Raw genomic sequence first — 22949 nt, forward strand, 5'->3', positions numbered from 1 at the left:
AGTCTCACAGCTCTGCTCTGCATGGTAGCACCACTGAAAGACTGTGAACACCTCTGACCATTCAGGATTGGTTTAGTACTGCAAGATGAATGCAGGATCACTACATTTATCAACCTGATATCAAAAATATCTGACATACATGACTGTATTAACAATATGTAACAAGTTATGCAGAGGGCTGAATTGCTACAGCATTTCCACAGGAACTGTACTGCCAGCTACAAGAGCAAATCTCATTATTTGTACTGATGTGCATAAAGGGTTTTTGGTCCAGTAGGACCAAACCAGACTATGTTTCTGAGAAAATTTGCCATGAAATGAAGGCCCCCACCTTATTCATGATTTTGCATAAAGAACAAAGTTACCAGGAAGATGTCTGGTGACCAGACCTGTTCCCACTGAAGATAATGAGAGCATTCCTCCAAGCCTCAGCAACAGCAGAAGTGGGGATAGTAATATATCATGATTAGGAAGACAAAAGACTACAGACTGAAAGTTAGGCTCAGTTTTACCATAAATTTACCTTCAAAAAGCCAGTAACATGTGTAGCTGTGCCTTGGCATCCCCATCTTCACACGAAAACAGGGAAATTTACTGAATTCATAGGACTGTATCAAAGAAAATGTATAACCATCAATAAAATGGGAACTTTTCCAATCAAGTACCATTAAAACATCCTATATATTTAATATCCATTTCCTTTGTATCAATCCAGTTAATCCATGTGCTAATTCACTAGTTTCTAATTTGTCAAATATTTATTTTAGTCTGTTTACAAATTGTCCAGGAAAACAAGTACAGCACTATTTTTACGTATGTCCATTTGTCCCCTTTACTGAAAATGGAATGCCATTACTTCCCCCCATGTAATGAATATGGCGCGGTTTTTCATCAGTTTTGTAACAAGTGAAGATTTCGAAGTTTTCTAGCCTCTTGTTCAAAATACACTCCAAAAGTGCATATTATATTATTCACAATCAATAAATACACAATCATCTTGGAAAATCACACATAGAAAACATTACACACAGGTGATTAAACACGTGCCAAAAATATACTAACAAGTCTCCTTAAGGCCCAACATTTTTAAATGCCAAAATGCTTTACCATACATAGACACAATAAAATCACTTTGGTGTGTAGGCAGATCATGCTTAAATTGGATTTGCACAGCACAGACAAATGTTACAGATATATTAGTCGAGGACACTATTGATTATAGCTCTGACATTGTTCTGCAGAAACCTAAGCAACACTCTTCATTGTGAAAGGGTATGACAAATCAAGTTGTCAAACTACATAGTTCAGAAACAATTGTTGTTGGGGCAAAAGCTTCTGGCACAACTCAGTGTTATGACCAAATGATGCTTAATATAACCTTACGTATTGTAAAGAGAAAAGCCAGAACTTTCCTTATCCAGAGTCAGCTGGTATAACACTATCTCCTGTCTCCCCAGAAGTGTTTATTAGTACCTGCTCAAGTACAGCAAACATGGTGCCAAAACCTGACCATGAGCCAGGTCCTTTTCATTTCAGCTTATTTTCAGGAGGTTCTTGTCTGTCGACAATAAACTTGCTTTAGTTCAAACTACTAGGATTTCTGAAATATTCCAGAAACGTCTGTCCGGGTGAGTCTTGCTCAAACTGCAGTGGTAATCTGCGTCAGTCCTAGGTCGTTGGACTCTTCTCTCTCTTGAGGACAGTAAGACGACATTTCCACGACTAGTCATACAGGTTTGTTTGTCCCATCTGCTTCCCTCATATAAGGCAGGTCTTGCACAGTGTTTCTGACTCTGCTGGTGCTCTGCCTGTCCATCCTTGTCTTAAAGGGGAAGCAGAAGTCCTTGAAACATCTCTTGAAGTTTTCATCCAAAAAAGCGTAAAGGATCGGATTGAGGCTGCTGTTGGTGTAACCCAAAGCAATACAGAAGTAATAGCTGGATATAGCAGCAGTACTGTGGGACACATTCCCTAACGCTTCAACCAGCACAAAAATGTGAATAGGAGTCCAACAGATAATAAAAACTGCCACAACCACAAGAACCAACCTGGTGATGCGGCGCAGGTTTCGATCTTTCTCTCGAGACCCTGAGAGAAGCCGTACGCTTTTAAGGCGCAGGATCATCAGAGTATAGCAAACAATTATAATGAGAACTGGAATAACAAATGCAAAGACAAAGACACAGATTTTCATGAAGGTGTCCCACCACACGTAATCTCTGTCTGGAAATTGCAAGGAGCATTCAGTGCTAGCAGTATCTAGGAATGAAAGAAGCAAGAAGAAGAAAATTGCTTTATTATTAGATATTCTAAACAACGTAATTATCATAGCATAAGCTAGGAAAAGTGATTATCATGTAATGTGATACTAATAAATAGAGTTATCATTAAATCACTCCAAGGAAAGCTTTCAATTACCATTGAAACTGGTTTTATGCAGCTGTTTCTAGAAATTACATGTTTCTAGAAAAATGTCTCTAGAAGCCCTCTAGAGAGAGAGGGGCTTTTTAAAATGCATGACGTCATTGTATAAAATTTGTTTCCCATGGGAGGATCTAAAAATGCAGAGCACAAAAATAAAAATTTGTAAAGATGTTTCCATTTGACTTTCACTGAGACTTAAAGCCAGAATGAGTACCATGCTCAATGGAGTAGAAATCTCATAATTATTATCAAACTACAGATGTTTTTGACTAAGGGCAGAGATGGATTTTTGCTATCATGAATGGTGGGAGCCAAATGAGGCTTTGATTGTAGGAAGATTTTGCCAATACACGATAATTGTGTAATAATCTTTTCCCACATGCCTTCTTCAGTGCAAATAGAATACATGTAAGTGCTTGCATTCAGAAAAACTTATTTCCTGGCAACAGCTTCTTTTCAGTTAAATGGAAGCAAATAAAATACGTTTGTGTGCAGAGTTAAATGGAAGCTGCTCTTTTCACAGATCATGTAATTGAAAATTCAGCCTGCACAGAGACTGCAGGATCTGGGCCACTAACACCAGCGCACTCACTTTCTGATTGCCTATGCCAGGATTCAGAGTCACACGCTGTCACTTGATTTTATGTCCTGGAAATAATCCATCTAACAGGAGGCTGCTAAGGAATGAAATATTTGAGGCTTCATTTGCTGACCCCATTGGAGCCTTCCAGCATATAAACCATATGGAAAACCAAGAAACGAGATAAATGGCAAGGCAAGAGAAGGGGTAAATTTACAACTGCTATCAGCAGTTAAACTCTACTGAAGACAAGGCAAGGTAACACAGGGATTTTTCGCTCTGTATTGTAGCTTAGATTTTATCCTCTTGAGCACTGCATTATTCTTTGGATTTTTTTCATTTTCCCCTACCGAATTTGTCATTCCTCTACAAATTATTATGTATTGGCTTTTACTGAAACAGATCTAAGGGTGGACTGATTCAATATACTCTTGTACATCACTTTTTCATATCTGTCTCCAGCAGAGCTAGTCAGAAAAATTCCACCAAGCCATATTTCCCTGCTATTGAAATGCTTCACAAATCAAAATGATATTGCAGAAAATTTGTTTTTAAAAACAACTAGGGGGGTAAGCTATCATTATGGTATCATACAGATATTTCCGTGGATAGATATCAGAAAGCTGTTACTGGGTGATATTGAATACTAAAATATTCAAATAAAAAAGTTGAAATCAAAGCTAAAATATTTTGAGGTTTTATTTTAAATAATATAACAACTAGTGGATGATTCTGAAAGCTGAAAAGTGAAAAGTCATATCTTTCAAGCCTGATGGAGGATGTTAAGCTGACAGAACACGTATGACTTTACAGGGTCTTGATACCCGGTCAACTTTTCTAAATCCTTTGTGATCTAGGTTTACATAATTGTAGTTGCTTTTACTTAATTTTATTCTAGAAATGTCAACAGTCATCTTCAAAGAAGTTTTCACTTTGATTATTACTGTTATTTGTAGTAGATCATGGCCTAGCAGCAGCAATAAAATCAGGATGAAGCTATACTGTCTAGACTAGTAAAGCTGCATCCAGATGTGCAGTTCCGGAAAAAAGTGAGGTGTGATCAGGGATGACTGCTCCAGACCACATCCAGCTCCTCACTGAAACCTCCTCCCAGAGGAAACTGTCTCTTCAGATCTACTGACATAATTTCATATATTTATCAAAATAATTAGGTCATGCTTGCTACCCTTTAGTGTAATTTGTAGTTGTCAATGGTATTTTAGGATTCCAAATTATCAAATAAAAATTTAATGATTGTCTTACATCTCATTACAGTTTACTTTCTACAGAAAATCTTATTCTGAATTAATTAATATTCATGTGTTTCACTTGATATATATAACTCTATGAATTGTATGGAACCCATTTACATTTTCCCAGTTTACAGCTAGCAAACAATCAACAAAGATCCTTGTCGCAATGCACAATATCATAATAATTTTCAGGAACTTTGGAAGAGAATAAAATCCAATTTATATTTTATTTTTGTTGCCTGAAAAGATGCAGAACTAAGTACAGTGTCACAAACTGAGTACTTAAGATTTCATACTGACCTTTTCTACTCTGAAAGCCAAATATTCCAAATGCATTTATATATTTAAGGAAAAATGCTGCATTCTAGATGGTACTTCAGTGTAAATGTATTTTAAAATATGTTTGATAAGCTGTCATTTAAGATTAATCTTAATCTTGACATACATATATAATCACTTCCCATTTGATGTTCAGTTGTTGTTTAAATCTGACTCCAACCGAAGCCCTGTAGCATATAAAAAACAACTATTTTGACCAACATAACATGAAGTTTCGGTCCTGAGTTCCAGCTGTCAGGCAAAGGGAGGATCCTTGCTTTCCCCCTTCAGCATTTATCAGCGCAATTCATGAACACACCAGACAAGATAACTGGCAGTAAATGCCCAAGAGAGACCTTAGATCAGCCAAGCAGGGCTGAAGAGTAGGGGCTGACAAGCCTTTGCAATAATTTTCAACCTTGTTCGGCTCAGCTGAGCTGTGTATTATTAGTCTCTCTTTCAGGAGGAAAAAAAGGGCTGCCTGCCACATGGCGTGGAAAAGGCATTTAATCATTGCTGGCCTCAGAGCAGCCCCTTGATCTAAATGTGATGCTTACAGTGAATGACGGGAATATTTTGCTAGTTAAGCACGCTCCAGCAAAACACCTGACCGAGCCAATGTCCCATGGCCTTCAAGATCTCATACGCAGTGAGACAATCATTCTTCCCAAATGAAGATTCCTGGAAGTTAATGTTTCCTGAGCTAGACATTGTTTTATAGACCCTGTCAAAACTTTACTGGGGAGAAGAGTTACAGCACTGCAGACCAGGACACTTGATCCCCCAAAGGGCTGAAATAAGAGTTTCCAGAGGACTCTCCTGTCACCTACCCACCACAAGATGAACAGCAAGAACAAAATCTATACATCTTCAGCCAAATCAATCAGCCCTTGAGCAGCTGTTACTGAAATGTTTTGTTTGCATTGATCTATGCCAAACAGTTTAACACACAGCATTTATTGTCTCTGCCAGATAAAACACCATCCTTATGTAAAGTTTATCATTCCTCTTGGGAGGAGTGAAACCTTTCTAATAGAAAAGGTTGTTAATTCAGGAAATTATTGATATTTTTTCAAAAGATTATTTACATCTCAAACAAGACTTCCACCAAATAAATATGCATGTCTTTTCGAGTCATCCATTAACAGGATGGCCTCAACCCAAGGACATGATTAGAGGCCTCAAGCCTTTTGAAGACACTGAGGTGTTCCTGGACTACAGTCATGCCTGTGGGTATGAAGTATATATGTGTGAGAATGCTTCTTCCCTTTCCTTCTCAAGGATGATTTCAAAATAAGATTAACCCCATAGCAGGGCAGTTTTGGTAACGAGTCACCAGTTATAGGGGCTAAATCCACAGTCCTTCATGGATTATAAATTTCAAGTGGAGCCTACAGGTGGTCTGAGTACAGATCTCATTGACTTCATGTTCTTGTAGTTGATTTTCTGCCATAGTCTGTATTCCCAGTTCCTCTGCTAATCCTTATTCTCAGCTTTCCAAGTCTCCATATATATCCCCATCCCTTTTTAAACACGAATTTGAGATACTGTCATATATAATTTAGCTTGATTTTCTCTCTAGCTACTGACTTTTCCTTTCTTCACCATGACTTCAAGTTCTGTGAAATGGCTGTTGATAATAAGCTATCAAATCTTAATACTAATGATAGTTTTAATAGTAATAACTAATGACAAGCAATCTAGTTTCTGCTCTTGGAAATTCATCAGAACTACTCTCACAACACCTACAAAATGTACCTTAAGCCCACATTTCAAGTTTCATCCTAAACTGATCTTTGATCTGCCCACTCTGATCAAATTCCTGATTATTTTCCCCTGCTGTCTGCTAGTAGTTTTTGATGGCCTCATTCTAGCACAGACAATGCTTCAAAGTGCATTTTGTTCTTTTAGTTGGCCAGGGCATCTGAGCTTAACTGATTTATATGTCATAGTGTAATGTTCCACAATATATTTCAAAATGTCAGAAATTTAGACATACTTTTTGAAGAAGGAATCAGTCAGGTTAATCAATATTCGAAGCTCTGTTTTATATCATTTGAGAAACAAAAAGACCGAATTTTGGATGCTCACACTCACCTTCCCTGACTTTGATACCTCCAAGAACTATTGCAGATATACCAACAGATGAGGACAATAGCCAGATACAGATGTTGATTATCTTCGCCTTGAGAGGTGTACGGAAGTCCAGAGCCTTCACAGGGTGACACACAGCAATGTATCGATCAACACTCATCATGGTCAGTGTGAATATGCTGGTAAACATGTTGTAATAGTCAATCGCAATAACTATTTTACACAGCACATCACCAAAGGGCCAAGAGTTCATCAGGTACTCAGTGCTTTGGAAAGGCATAGTCGTGGTAACTAGTGCATCTGCCATAGCCAGATTGAAAATGTAGATGTTAGTTGCTGTCTTCATCTTTGTGTACCTGAAGAACAAAAAAAAGTAAGGTTTTATTATTTCAAAATACGATTATGCATATTCAGATATGTAACAGTTTATCAGTCAGGCTTTGCCACATTTGGGGTTTTTTCTGTCATTTCTGACAGGAGTACACACAAATGCAAGACCCTTGGGATAACAGTAAACACATTTGACTCAGCCTCTCAGCACCTGCATTAGCAGCTAGAACTATTCGCCACAGGCAAAAACAGGTATATGAATACAATTAATCTAATTAGCCAAATGCTGATTTCAATCCTATCTTCTCAAACCTTCTACAAGAAAATATCATTGTTACATTTGCAAGTGATCAAAATGTTTTGTGTTTCCTTTTCTTATGGCTAACTCACAGTGATTGCAAGCTTTCTGGGTTTGTTTTGTGGAAGGAACAGTTATCCCATTCTCTGGTAAGAATCCACGTGAACTGTTACATCTGCTGGGCCAGATCACCTCTTACAGGATAGTTTCTCTTCCTTGAATTCAATACAATGATGCCAGCTTATACAAGTTTTAGTCATTTCCCCTCTTTGCTCCTTCATTTCCAATTTCTCCTCCTTTCTTATCATCAGCTTTTCCCAGTCCTCTCTTTTGTGACTGCTAATGTACAGATGACTACTGTTTAAGTAGGACACCACAGTGGAGAAAAAAATTATCATAGCAATATTTTTTCTGCATCCTTTAATTTCTTCGAAATGAAGCACTTGTTTTGTCCAGCTTGTAAGAACCTCAGCCTACTCAGAAGAACAGGATCTATTTTTCTGAGGCGGCACCCTGGTTTGATCTGCCTCAAGGACAGCCTGTGCCCCAGGGTGTGCAGGACTGCTTCCAGCTCTGCTGTGGACACAAAGGATGAAGGAGAACCTGTTAACATAGGGATATACCTAACACTCCTTTCTGAAATGCTTCCCCCCAACTAGCTACTTTTGCCTATTACTGTTAATTTATTATCAGATTCAAAGACAGATTTTCTTTCTCAAAACTGTTTCAGCCCCATATTTTGAATGTGTGCCCAAACTAAAATGTGCACTTATAGCACACACAGAAACACATCTGGCTAGGTTTTCCTATATGTCATTAATAATTTACAGTGGAAATACAAGATTCAATCAGTTGAGCTAATGAACATGTAGGGCAATGTGTCTATTTGCCTTTAAAACTTTCAAGTGTAAAATAAAAAAGAATTTTAAAAAATTTTGGGCAGTATTGACAATATGTGCTCAATATGTAAATGAGCTATTAATTAAATTATGGCCAGAAATGTCATTTTATGACCAACACGAAATGTTAAAAACATCATCAGTTTTTCTAAAACACTCTAATTACAACTTATCAAGAAAATGAAACCAAATGCTGGTTGAAGCATTGAAAAGCAAACTGCAAGGGGAAAGAAAGTAAGCCCTTCTTATCTAGACACCATGCCCAGGCTCACATCTTGAACAAAGCCATAGCCAGTGAAGCAGAATCACAGAATCACAGAATCAATCAGGTTGGAAGAGACCTCTGGGATCATCAAGTCCAACCATTGCCCTGACATCACCATGTCAACTAGACCATGGCACTAAGTGCCATGTCCAGTCTTTTCTTAGACACATCCAGAGATGATGACACCACCACCTCCCTGGGCAGCCCGTTCCAATGTCTAATAACCCTTTCTGTAAAGAAATTCTTCCTAATGTCCAACCTGAACCTCCCCTGGCGAAGCTTGAGGCTATGTCCTCTTGTCCTATTGCTAGTTGCCTGGGAGAAGAGGCCGACTCCCACTCCACTACAACCTCCCTTCAGGTAGTTGTAGACTGCAATAAGGTCACCCCTGAGCCTCCTCTTCTCCAGGCTAAACAACCCCAGCTCCCTCAGCCATTCCTCGTAGGTCAGACCCTCCAGACCCTTCACCAGCTCGGTCGCCCTCCTCTGGACTCGCTCCAACACCTCAACACCTTTCTTGAAGTGCAGGGCCCAGAACTGGACACAGTATTAGAATCTCTTAGAGCATTAGAAATCTCTTAGCAAAGACAGCCAAAAGGAAGCAGCAACAAAAGCTCTGTACTGATGGTGTGACCCCCATGGTCCAGACTCCCTCTACCCTGGTTTGAGCTTCTCTGAGATCAAAGGCAGAGCAGGGAGGCACCTGCCAGACAGAGCTGGGCTTCTGCCCCCTCCCAGATCAATCTCCTCAACAGGCTCTCCCACAGAGGAGGCAGTTTGTCCTGTACGTCACATTATAGTCCATCAGGCACTGTTCAAACACAAATATGAGAGTATATAGCTAGAAGAAACAAATATAAGACACATTAACAGACTAGGAACATTCCTCCTGGTGAAAAAACAAGCAGCTCTGAGTGCATCTCAGCTGTCAGACTGAACAAAAACTCACTAAACACTCAGATTGCAAATCCATGCTAAAATGGACTAGTTTCCATTAAATGTCTGAAAAGGAGTAGTAAAAAGGTGATTTTACTTCTACAGACATCACTGATGATATTTGGAATTGTTGTCTTGTTCAAATTGCAAAAAAAAAGACCATGAAAAGTTGGAAAGGACACATAAAAAGCACCACAAAAACAAGTGAAAGGACTGGAAAATTCTTCGTGTGAGTAACTCAAAAAGCTCAGCACATTTAGTTTATCAAAAAGAACAACAAGAGGTGACTTGATTATAGTGTCTGAAGGCCTCCACAGGGAGAAAATAGCAGGTACTGAAGAGCTCTTTCAGACTGCAAAGAAAAGTGAAAGGACAAATACGTAAAAGTCGAAGCCAGACAAACTCAGCTTAGAAACAATTACAGATTTTTCCTAACAGCTAAGGTGATTATTATTTGGAACAAATTACACAAGAAAGGAGTAATTTTTCCATCTTCTGCTGTCTCCAAATCAATGTCTGCTGCTTTGCAAAGGGTGTGCTTCAGCCAAATACAAGTTACTAGACTCAACACAGGAATATTTAAATGAAATGCAGTGGCCTGTGATAAGCAGAGGTAAAGTAACTAATAGTTCTTCTGAATCATTCCTTCTGTAGATCTTTAAAAGTTTCCCCAAGGGTTTAGATAGGGAAAGGTTACTTTCACATAGAGAAGAATGTTTGACCTATTTTCCTTAAAGAAAATCAGAAAAGCAGTGAAAATTAAATATGACTATTTTATTAGCCTTGAAAAATCAAATATCTGAAAATCTTTCTATCTGGCATTTCCTGTTCTTTGCAACCTTAATTCAATTCCTTTTTGTGTGTGTGACACTGTGACCATATATATCATATTTTCCCAGTACCCTTTCCCTTCTCTGCAGATTTCCAGTGGCAGAATAAGAAAGACTCTCTGTAAAATAGAACTAGGTTTTAGGTAACTTCAAAATTCAAATTTTTGAAGCTGCTACATAAAGCATGTTCTGTGTATACGTACTGCTTGTTATCCATGTAACGTTAGTGATTTTGATTTTTTTGGACCATGCAACACATGCACACATAAGAAAATTAATTTTCCTCACTACTACTATCCAACAGGAAGGATGTCTTGTCATTCACAGGTAGTAAGAAATATAGAATCATCCCAGCATCAGCCTTTACACAACTTCCAATGTAACCAAATCAAAGCTGTATATGGGAGTGAAAATATAATGGGGAAAAGAAAAACCCACAGTGTGCCATTCCTCCCATAAAGCTCTGTGAAACCTCTGGCTCATTTCAGGGGCACATATGCACATAATAATCCCAACTTTGATAATGTTACCTGGTGTGTATCTAGTGCTTCCCCACAGCTCACCAGCCTGGCAGTCCCGTGACTAGCTGGCCTTGCCCAAATCCACTCCGGTTCACAGACCACTGATGCCTCCTTGCACCGCTCACTCTCAGCCAGAACAGGCAGCTCACCCCTTCCCTGCCAGACTTTGAACAAGAAGGCAGGAGAACAACAAATACTGCTCCAATAATACTTTATTACATTTAGGCAATCAGTTCTCCTGGGCACTGCAGAGGGATCATGCGTATCTAACTCAGGGATGAAGGGTGCACTGGTTAACCTCAGCAATGCTAAGTCCAACCACATTTTATTGATGCAACCTTAAAACTCGATGATCTCACACTAGTAATGTAAAGAGTTGGACTACTTTCACCTGAAAGCATTGCCCTCCATGTAAATGAGATATTAGTCTTTAAAGTTGTTAGGCAATATAGATTAAATCATACATTCATTTGGAAGTTCATAAAATTCAGAAATGCCTTTGAGAATCTGGACTCAATCATCCAAACTGCTGTCACTCTTTTTAATTAAACACCTAAAAGTTATTAAATGCCTACATGCCTTTGAAGATATGTGCTTGCAGGCTTAATCAAAAGTCCAGTTAAAGCACTGGAGTGACTGCTGTTGCTGTCAGAATCTTTGAAGTGGACCCTGATAGAGTCTTGAGTTGAAAACAAGATGAGGGATTTAATTGCTTTTCTACAACTCATTCTATTGCACCAAAATATAGGAGGCAATATTTTATGTGGTTTGGGGTTTTCCCACCATACCCTCCATTCACCCAAATCTGCACTTGAACAAGATCAAAATAGTGATCAAGTGCAGGAATCTTGTCTTCCTTTGCAAAATTAAAATTATTGATCAAATACTTGATTTTCATTTAAGGAAAAAATACCACTATATTCTTTAATTAGTCTAGCAGAACAGATAGGGGAAACCTGGACATAACTACAGCATAGATGGCACAGTGGTAATTAATGATAAACATTTTCTTAGTGTCTTTGAGATATAACTTTCAAAGACCATTAAAATATTTATAAATTATTGTTACATAAACTGTTCATGGGAAATCCTGTGTCTAGAAAACGGTTTGTTAAATACTGGGATTTCATAACAAGATGACAGCTTTTCTAATACTACCTAGGAATGGAAGGTCCCTCTCTTAAATCAGGTGCTAGAATCTAATTTCAAGAGCAGAAAAACCTCTGATGACTTAAGCTATTTGGTGGATCTTGAGACTGCTTGTCAAGCTATAAGCAGGCCTCAAGCCTCTGTAGACTTTAAACAGCTGGAAGATATATGGAAACCCTGCAGAAAAATAGTCAAGATAAAAAACAAAACTTTGGTTTGGATGTATTTTTTTGATGGATATACGATGAGAGCTTTAAGGAGCAAGATTTAAATTATGTCTACTTACATGTCAAAAGTAAAATTCGCAAAACTATTACAACTTAGGCTAAGTCCACTTTCCAAAAGTGGAGAGTTCTTTGAGACTGACTTTAGACTGACCCTTAGAAAATTTCCCCCATTTCTTAGTTGACTCATCATTACTGCACTTTTCCTTCTGGAGTAGAATTTACTTTGCACATTTTTTTAAGACAGTAAATAGGAAGAAATCACACCTCCAGACTAAGCTTGTCAATGAAATTGTGGTAACAGAAGAAGGAAGCATGCTGTTAAGAACTTGGTATGCTTTCAGAAAAAATCAAAATGCATTACTAAATCTGCTAGTAGAGCCCCTTAAAATTATTATCTAAAGTAGAGAGGAGTGTGATTCTAAAGTACACCGTAACATTAGTGAAGCTACTAAAAGCTGAGAAGGAGGCTCTGGTAAAGTTTTTTTGATGCAACTGTAATAGGCTGATATGTTCCCTGCAGTATGAAATAAGGGATGGGGAGGGGAGCAAGACTAACAAATACACTACAGCAACATTCTCCAGTAGCAGAGTGAAAGTATGAAAGCATGAAATACAACAAGGCATAAAAAACACATAGTTTTGGCAGATACCTGACTCAGTGAATGAAAATGAAAGCTAAAGCACATCTAAAAGCATATTGCAAAAACACCTATCAGCAGGATGCAGGCTCCGTTCCACTAGGTTCCTCTGAATGAAGTATATGGAGATGAAGCAGCTGAAAATCTTAGTCAGGAAAGTTCTAAATCTCAAGGCTATATTCAGGGCATGCTCAATATCACACTGCACCAGAACAGGGGGCAAAAAAATCAGAAAAACAACCCAGGAGGACCTATTCCAAACATACTTCATGTCAAAAGGATGGGTCAGCTATCTTTTGATCTTCATAAGTCAATACAAAAGGCTTAGGCCAATATGAAACTAAGACTACATTTAAAGATTGTAAAAATCAATACGCTTCAGTTTCCGTGTGCATATTGGGTTATATGTTATTACCACATTTTCAATGACATCTAGAATTTAGCAGGGGATAGGACCTCAGAAAACACTTCAAATAAAGGCAAACATCATTAGTGCACACATTTAAAGGTCACCTGTCTTTAACATCGAAATTGTTAGGAGCCTACAAAAAATTGTACATGTTGCCTACAAAATAGTATCCTAAAGTGGAAATCTCTTTATTAATAAGCACCTGCAGGTACATATTTTTAAGCAGCTTAAAGAAGAAAAGCATGATCTTGTCTTTTGTTCTCCCCTCAGGGAGCATAATCTACCTGAATGTCAGAAGGTATCATTAAAATCGTTACAATTTACCACTACTGTTACTCCTCTGAACAAGCCATAAATTGACCCCAAACAAGATCTTGCAGATTTAGATTAGATGTGGAAGCTTTCCCTCTTGACCTAAAGAACCAGCTTCTGAATTATAGAAGAGAAGTTCAAGTCTGCATATATCCTGGTAAAAATGAAGAAAATTTCACACTACTTGACAAAAATGAACTTTTTTCCTCCTTCTATGATAAGGATTTCTAATATTTTTATGTGAGCATAAGATCCTCTCTTTGAAGAAATATGCTTAATGTTAGAAACACCAACACTGTGAAATTTGTGCTTCCATGATTTTGTTTGGAGAGCTCAGAGAAATGTTAAGGTGCTGTGATTTATTGTGGCTTAAACTGAAATAGTGAGAATGCAGAATTTTACAAAATTGGTACTCTATCCAAAATCAATATGTCTAATGTTATTATTAGAGAGCCTAGACAATTAGCTCTAGTCTACGTACCTGATTTTTTTAATTCTATTGGCAAGTATGATGAATTTACATCTCATCAAGCAGCTGACTCTCTCTGTTAAGAAACTTCAAGCTCCTGCAGACATTTCCCAGTAACCAGTCATGCTACGGGTGTTACACAGCCCATCCTAATACTTCTTACTTGCCACAGGCACATTCCTCTGGTGAGTGCTGAGTCTCTGGTTCTGGTAACATCCACCTTTCCTATTGTCCTTATCTCTCCAAAGGATTTTTTTTTCATGAAGGACATGAGCCCCCTTAGCCGAGCAAAATGCTTCCTGTGTGTTTGTAGGAGAGGGAAGTGAGTTTTCTATGCTGAGGGAAGAGATCGCCTGGCAAAGAGAACAAATCTCATTGCTCAAGGGGACAGGGATAGCAGCTCCAGTAGAAGATTTTTCAGGGTCTTACTTTCCTTCTTACTCTTTGGAAAGGCTCTGATCTCCATAGGTAGTTATGTATACAGAACTTGGCTGGAAGCAGCCAAATGTTATTGAACATTTGCTCCCCCTAAATGTTTCTGCAGAAGTGAAATAAGGAAAGAATTAAAAAACCTCTCACACAAGGGTGTGGGGGCATGGGTATCACTCTTGTTCTCAGAGCAAGGCACCCACTGTCCATTTTAACACAGGGATGAATAATGACTGCCACTGCTGGGAGTGTTTTATAGGACAACTACACATTTGGATGTGTGGAGACCTGAATCTCTGGTAAGCACTCCTGCAATAAAGTTGAATGGGAGACAAGGGACCTCACTCTATAACAAATACAGGATCATGTGGTAAGGCAACAAATGCATATACCAGTAAGGGAGCCAGCTCAGGGAAAAGTCATCAGTCCCTCCTAGGAGGCAGTTGGGAGGTTTTCTCTGGACTTTACCCATTCATTTGTTTTCCTCACCTGCCTCAGAGGAGCCCACAGCACAAAACAACTGACCACACACTTTTCCAAAGGAGACGATACAAGTGAAATGCAGGAAACATTAAGATGTGGTCTGAAAAGAGAGGAAAAGCACAGCTGACAGCTTCCATGGTGAAAATATTCTTCTCTTGAGCACTTTAACAAGCCAGTCATTCACAGAATCACAGAATCACAGAATCACGGAATAAATCAGGTTGGAAGAGACCTCTGGGATCATGTAGTCCAACCATTGCCCTGACAAAATTCTGAAAGACACGTCTAACAGTAAGTCCTGATGCTGTCTGTCAGCCAGCAGCATGGTAAATACCTTTTCTGAGTATGAACACTAAATGAACATTGAATTGCTTGTCCAAACTAACCTTACCATGCAGGTTCCCATCTATCACTACTCAAGGAGGCCTTTCCCAGTCACCCTGTGGTAGTCACAGTGGCTATGCTACCCACAATGCAGTGGGAAGTGGATTTGGCTATGTAGACTGTCAGCAAATATAAAAACCTCTGTCTTTCAGGTGCAGAGTACCTAAGTCTGGGAACTCTAGATATTCTCTCATAATGCACTGCTGAGTGGCACTGACTTTTGAAGCAGAGAAGAGCAGCCAGGCAGAGCACTGTGTATTGCACAGGAGGATTAGTGTGAGGAGCGGAGAGAACGGAAAGGTTCTGCACATGTTCTTGGCATGTATGAGTGGAAACTTGAGCACTGAAGAAAAATCACATTAGGCTCTCATACTCAGGCAGAGAAGATAGAGGTTTCATTGCAATGAAGTCTCAAAACTGAAAATAGCAAACTACCTAGAATTATTTTTCGCTTCCCTAGGAATTAGAAGGTGAATTTAGTGAGAGCTGAACCCTCTGGCTTCAGGCAAAATAAATATTTCAAAGATGATACATAGGCTAGCACGCGAACTTCCCAACAGGACCATGGAAATGCTGTGCAACTTTACATATTCATAGAATCAAAGAATCATAGAATGGTTTCAGTTGGAAGGGACCTTAAAGATCATCTAGTTCCAACCCCCCTGCCACAGGCAGGGACACCTTCCACTAGATCAAGTTGCTCAAAGCCCCATCCAACCTGGCCTTGAACACTGCCAGGGAGGGAGCATCCACAACTTCTCTGGGCAACTTGTTCCAGTGTCTCACCACTATCACAGTAAAGAATTTCTTCCTTATATCCAATCTAAATTTACCCTCTTTCAGTTTAAAACCATTACCCCTCATCCTATCACTACATGCCCTTGTAAAAAGTCCCTCTCCAGTTTTCCTGTAGGCCCCCTTCAGGTAATGGAAGGCTGCTAGAAGGTCTCCCTGGAGCCTTCTCTTCTCCAGGCTGAACAGCCCCAACTCTCTCGGCCTGTCTTCACAGGAGAGGTGCTCCAGCCCTCTGATCATCTTCGTGGCCTTCCTCTGGACTCACTCCAACAGCTCCATGTCCTTCTTACGCTGGGGCCCCCAGAGCTGGACACAGTACTCCAGGTGGGGTCTCACAAGAGTGGAGTAGAGGGGCAGAATCACCTCCCTCGACCTGCTGGCCACGCTTCTTTTGATGCAGCCCAGGATATGCTTTTCCTTTAAGAGGCAATTATGTAACTGAAACCAAAACTCTCCTTGGGAACTCATTTGTTTCAGGGATTTTAACTTAAAGGACAAACTAATCACAGTTAGACTAGACAGTGAGAGTAATCAAGCCAGGCAGATTATCCTCCCTTGCTCTTACTGCATCCCAGGCCATCCAAAGTCACCAAGTTAAGAATTTCCTGCCACAACACCCTTTCAGCAAATTCAAAATCCTCTATCGGGAAAACCAAATGAAGGGTCCTCACTCTTCCTTCACTCTGTCTCCTTCACCAGAAAGGCTTAGCCAGCCTTCCCACCCCGCCCCCCAATACTGTCTCCCCACTGTGCTCCCTCCCCACACTTTGTCTAGCAGCATGAGCTTCCCCAACAGTCTCCTGGCTGAGGACAGCCAAGCTATCTCAAGCTTTCTGCCTCACCAGCAGCCAAACTGGAAAGTTCTTGTAAGTTTTCACTTTCTGCCAGTTCAAAAGGGCTCCCTGTAATTTGTCTTACTTCCAGTCATTGATTCCAGTTACGCCTTTCTCTGAAATAAATGACTAGCTGGCTACTAGCCCAGCGGAAGTGTCTGGATGGATACCAAATTACTTTTCAGAAGCCAAACAGATTACTCACTATAAGCTATAGCCTCTCACTGATACTGTCTCTAGGAAATATCCCTTCCAATCCTTTCCTCTGAACGCTCTCTGCTTTTTCAGTATCTGCTCTTCTTATCACAGCATTGCAATGGGAACTCGAGTTTCTTGTCTGCTTAGAAATCCCAGGTCTCACTTATTCATTATCTAGCAGGATGTTAAATGTATTAGAAACATTCAAATGTTCTTTAAATGACTGTGCTTGTCAAACTGCCTGCATTGTTTTATAAGACTGTCCTCTTTCATGTTTCCTGCTACCCTGGTCTTTGTGCCGTCTGTAAAAGCTGTTGGCAATGATCGGTCTTCAAAGTTGTGATGAAAATTCTGCCAAGTTTGGTCAAACCCTGCAGAACCCATCAAAACTACCTTCATTCAGTGAGGTGAGATGCTCTGAGGTCCTGTGATGAATTACTATCAATCCATTTGATAACTCTGTACTGATAATAGTAAGGTGTCAGATGTCTGATCGGGTAAAAAAAGGTAAAAAGATACAAACTTCACAAAGTATAATACAGCTAGGCTTTTAGTTTTAGCAGTCAAACCCATGATTTTGAAAAAGAATGAAATAATACCAACTGCAAGTAATAGGGAACTGGCAATTCAGTTAGGTTGACTCTTCTGGAGCTTCTTTTTTCATTTCAGAACAATGTTCTTTCCAAAAATAACTTAATAAAATTGGAACAATAATTTAAAGCAAATTAACAAGTAATCTTTTGATGTTATCAAAATCTAATATTGATTTAAACCAATATATTGGATCAATTTCATTTTTTGATACTTTTTTTAATAGTTTCATTCTCATTTGGAATGAATGATGGAAAATATTTTAAAATGATCTTGAAAGGAGTCAATTTTATATCACATTTCTTAATGGACTCTTCTTGTTACATAAGATGCTATTCAGTTCAATTAAGAACAAAAATGTATTACTAGTTATATTTTTTCTTCAACATTAGACTAAGCAGAGGAATACCAGCTTTCTCTTTTCCCTTAGGAATGAATCTGCATTATCTATGACACAGCCTCTTGTTAAAACTGGTTTTGAATCTAGAAAATTATTCAGTTCACTGGAAGCTTGAAAGATATTTTTAAAAAAACACAGGATTGGCTATTTAAGATCCTAATGATGGAAGCTGCTCTCAGTATATGACTTCAGGAACAATGGAGGTAAGGCACCTAGAAAAAGTGAATCTGGAGTGGGTAAGAGACAGCTTCTCCCAGAGTTTTTACCAGAGTAAGTTTATGGTTTTGATAAGAGCAAATCCATAATTAAAGTTGTAACTTTATTCAGGGGACTTTTCTTCCCCTCCAGCTGTCATAAGAAAGCACTATTTTCTTTAAAGTCAGCACTAAAGTTTAGAGAAATAAAGTCAGGAGGGAGGAGGAAGGGAGGAAAAAGACTTTTTGCTTCCAATGACAAGTCATTTTATTTATCAACTTCAGCCAACTATTTCACTTCCAGAAATATCTTCTAAGACCTCAGAGGTAAAGCTTATCTCAAAATAAAAGGTTTGGGGTTGAGATAGTCTCTGATTATGCCCAGAGACACACATCTGTATAACTTTATTCAGCGGAGGTCAGGTAATTTCATCTGGTTCCTACAAACCCATTTCATGCCTCCTCTTCTCCTCCACAGGGGGAGGACTGTGCTTCCCATACAGTATCTGCATTTCCTACCACTGCAAGAGGCAACATGATGCCATCTTTCTCTCTTACTGTCTCCTCAGGAAAAGCAGAAGCTGTAGGAGAGCATTACATCTCATGTGCCATGGCTCAGCGTGAGCAAGGCACTGCCAGCCCACCCGGCTGGCTGCTGGCCTGATAGCAGACCCCCTGGGGCTGGTACAGGTGCCTCACAGCCAAGCCGAGCATGGGAAGAGTTCCTGCAAACCATCCACACCGTGAGAGCCGACTGCAACGAGCGTGAAAAGAGTGCAGGATGCTCTGCGTACACAATGCAGAGCTCTTTCTGCACATTAAAAATAACCATTCTTGATGTGCCTGAGGAGTCTGGGGTGCTTACAGTAGTCCTGGTCTTTCCGTTAGGATTTTTAGTGACTGCGCTTTGGCTTTTAAATTTAACAGTTGCTGTGTGTTTAAAGACAGTGAATACCAGTACCTCCATTTTACACACAAGGAAACCAAGTCACAGGGCCATGAAGTGACCTTCTCAGGACGAGACAAAGTGTTGAAGCCTGGTAGTAAAACGAAAAGAATCCAGGTCTCCCGAGACACGGTTTAACAGGCCATGCTGCCACCACTGTACTAAAGTACCATTGCCACTTGACCTTCAACACAAATCTCTATTTACAGGAGCTGTACCAAACAGCTACATTTTTTTCAGGAGCTTTGTACATCAAAGTGCCATTCTCCTGTTATTTTCCCCTCTGAGGGAACTCTGAGAGGGTTTTCCCTCTCAGCAGAAGCACACCCCACCACACCTGGAGGAGATTTCGGACACCCAGACTCTGCACACAGGCTGCTGAGATGCTGACTTGCTGGTGTCCATGAGCTTCTTCAGCAGCCCTTGTGGAGAAGTAGCAAAACTGCCCCTGTGGGCGTATCAAAGCAAGGATTAGGCCAAGGCCTGCTTACACCACAGATAATGGCTGAATTCGAGCCTGTTTCTGAGGCATCTCAAGACTATTTGGAGTCTCCTGGATCTACCACAGCATTGACACTTCAACAGTTTCACTGAACGTCTCAGAACAAAAGAGGCCTTGTTTGTGTCACCCAAAAGATGACTCAGTGTCAGCCCTGAAGTGGTCAGGCAGTTGGACTAGATGATCACTGTAGCTCCCTTCCAACTGAACTATTCTAACAACATCAGGTGTTGTTTAAAAGAGCAAAGGGAGGAGGAGCCAGGCCTGCCTTGCCTGCCAGTCCACAGGGGGTTAGGAGGAGGAGAGCAGATCTGGATTCAGAGAGATGAGAAACAGCAACAAGGGGCCTCACACAAACCCTGTGCTCAGCTGGAAGAAGTGAAGAGTCACTGTCTGTCCCCATCCTCCTTTAGAGTTGTTACGGCTGGACAAGATGCAATGTAGGATGGCTGGAGGACATGATCCCCCTCTCCCTTGCCACCTTCTTTCACAAACTTCACACAGACCTTGTCTTTCCACACCAAAGGGCATCGCTGCAGGCTACATTTTTCAATGGGTCATGAAAATCCATCTTGAGATGCAATCATGCAGAGTGTGGATGTGAGGGAAAGAGAGAGGGAGATGAGAGGTTAGGACAAAAATGAAGAAAATACACCTCTTGGACGAACATTTGGAGTATTTCAAAATCACAAGAAATGTTTGAAAGTGTAGGTTTCTGCATACAGGCACTCCAACTAATGATTCTAGCAGTGTTTAAAGCATTTGCCACAGAGAAAACCTAGGAGAGAGGGGATACTGAAAAAAGAGAAGAAAAAAACAACGGGTCTTTTGTCATACTTACTTACTTATTTTTTTGACCATGTAATCAAGATATGGACAAAGAGGAAACTGAAGCAAAAGGCTAATGTAGGAACTGGTAGGAGAGTGAGCCATAGCTAGCTAGACCCTCACAAAAATAATCTTAGGAGGGTAACAGAATCAGAGTAAAAAGGAAATACATATGCACCAGTATAATCCATACATGCTAACTTCTAGGTTCTGGCTAAGTTTGAATTTATTTCCACTGCCCAGGCTAGTTAATCAGCTATCATTGTCAGTGGCTGATGGCTTAGAAAATCTCTGCCTTTGCAGCTGTGTGTGTGTCAAGTATGGAGTCTCTCTTCTTGTAGAAGAAATACAACAAGAAATGAAATCTCTATTCATTCGGAATGAAGGGCAAATGGGCATTGAGGGGTATAAAAATTACAGCATCACAAAGCTGGAGCAAACCAGCTTCTCCACATTGACCACAGGCATCTTTATTTCTTGCACTGACTATTAAAGGGGATTTATTTCCATTTTTCAAGAGTATTCACCTGGTTATAACTCAACTTCATAAGGTACCTCATCAACACTTCACTGTTAACTTCTAGTTAACTTCCCCCTATAGCAAGTCTGACAGTTATTTCACCATTCTGCAATTCCTTCACCCTTATCATGCATGCTTTAGTAACAAGATTCTTTCCAATACCTCCCTTTTCTTGCTGTGTACAAGCTGATTTAATTTGAGCAATGATAATCCACAATTATATTTTTTTCAGAATTTTTTGCAGGATTCAAACGGACTGTGAAGCAAGAGACCAAAAGTTGCATGATTTCAGTCCCCTTGATTGCTCATTATGGCCCTGCCAATCTGTAGCGTCAGATATTTTTATAACTTGCAAAAGAAAGGAACAAAAGAGAGAGAAATCATAGTGCAAGCTAAAATACACACCAATACACAAGTGTAAGTACAAGCATAAGTATTGGTGCATTTCAGAATATGAAAAACTAACAGACACAGACACACAGCTTTCTCCTGTTTCCTGAAAACCATTAGGAAAGGTAGACCCCCTCCCAGCATCTGCTTTGCTTTCTTAAAGCCAATACAAAAACTGAAGTTAAACACCACTAGACAGAGAAACAGCACCCCTTGCTTTACATTAAGCATTTCCACATATTTTTGCCGTTTCCTTTTTTCCCCACCTGGTTAAATGAGCCACTAGGTGACAAGGTAGTAATATATTCAGTGTCCACACGACTAGACACATAAGCTGTCCCTTTGGAACTCCTCACAGGGGAAAACAGCTGCCTTGCAGAAGTTTCTTTCTTCCACTTGAGCTTTCCCCGAGATGCGAGCAGCTTCTCATCCCTAGAGGGCACCCGATGAACGCAGCTCCGGGGCACAAAGCGCCTTTCCCGCAGGCTGCAGGATTTATCCCTTTTAACCAGCCTCTGCCTTCTGTCTCTAACTGCGCTTCCAGGCAAACGACTGGTACTGAAAAGGTTTGGGTCATTACAGTTACTTTTTTTCCAGCTCCTCATGTAAGCACACCCAGAGAGCTTCCATAAACTACCCCCCTCCCTCCACTGCCAAATTTAAGGATGGCCATTTGTACCAACAGGTACTCCAAAGCGCCTTACCTTATGATGACAAACATGACCAGAGAGTTTCCCACCAAGCCGACAACAAAGACCACTGAGTAGACAGCAGTGATGACGATGGGGATGGCAGGGGAGATGCTGGTGTGGTTGTGCTGAGCATCCCCAAAGGCCCCGGTGGCGTTGCTTTCGTAGTCTGCCCAGCCCAGGAGCCAGCTGCTGCTGGTGCTGGGGGGACGACAGGGCCCCGGGGAGCAGGTGGAGTCTGGCTCCTCACGGAAAATCTGTACAGGGGCCATCCATAGGGCACAGCCCCCACGGGCAGGAAGGAGACCAGGAGACCAGAAGGAGACTGCAGACAGCAGGAGGTGAGTACGCTGGGAAGAGGGAAGAGAGGGAAAGAAACAGAAGTGCTATCACAGCCACTGGACATTGAGACCTCTGCAATTTGTACATGTTAAGGGGAGCTCTGCTGTGATGGGAAATGTAATTTGCCAAGCAGAGAATTAAGCAAACCACATTCATATTAAATAATTACAAGTTTTACATCTCGCTGTCTAATGGGCAAGTGCTGCTCCTCCAGGTTGCACAAGGAAAGTTTTCCTCCACTTTCAGAGACTGCACAGAGAAACAAGTCAGATGGAAACAGCTGAGATCCACCCCCACACTTTAACCCCTGTCTCTCCCATCCTCCATATTTTGAGTCAAATAGTATCCTAATGACAAGGGCTCCTTACTGCCTAAGCTCTGTGGGGCCGGGGGGGAACCCACCAACCTCTCTGCACATCTGCTTTGACATCCTGCCCTGAGTTATTTTTTTCCAGATCCCATATCTGCTTTCAAAG

At 40.4% G+C, this 22949-nt stretch overlaps 1 protein-coding gene across 2 annotated transcripts; it reads right to left on the reverse strand.

The window, feature by feature from the left end:
• Positions 1–1726: 1726 nt before the first annotated feature.
• Positions 1727–22322, reverse strand: OPRK1 (opioid receptor kappa 1). 2 transcript variants are annotated; one of them, XM_068396168.1, is made up of 3 exons: positions 22147–22322; positions 6669–7025; positions 1727–2249 (listed from the first exon to the last, which is right to left on the reverse strand). In XM_068396168.1, exons 1-3 carry the CDS (start codon positions 22161–22163, stop codon positions 1727–1729), a joined length of 897 nt encoding a protein of 298 aa, XP_068252269.1. In that variant the 5' UTR covers positions 22164–22322. The 2 variants fall into 2 exon arrangements, with proteins under 2 accessions (XP_068252269.1, XP_068252268.1); XM_068396167.1 differs by lacking the exon at positions 22147–22322 and having other exon boundaries at positions 1727–2259; positions 6673–7015.
• Between the last annotated feature and the right edge of the window lie 627 nt (positions 22323–22949).

The sequence above is a fragment of the Nyctibius grandis genome, chromosome 3 (genome assembly GCF_013368605.1).
Source record: "Nyctibius grandis isolate bNycGra1 chromosome 3, bNycGra1.pri, whole genome shotgun sequence".
Lineage (NCBI taxonomy): Eukaryota > Metazoa > Chordata > Aves > Nyctibiiformes > Nyctibiidae > Nyctibius > Nyctibius grandis.

Excerpts from the sequence above, each read along its gene's own strand:
- OPRK1 (XM_068396168.1), bottom strand. Across the intron at positions 2,250-6,668 it reads ATCAAAGTCAGGGAAGGTGA|CACTGAATGCTCCTTGCAAT; the intron begins GTGTGAGCATCC and ends AGATACTGCTAG.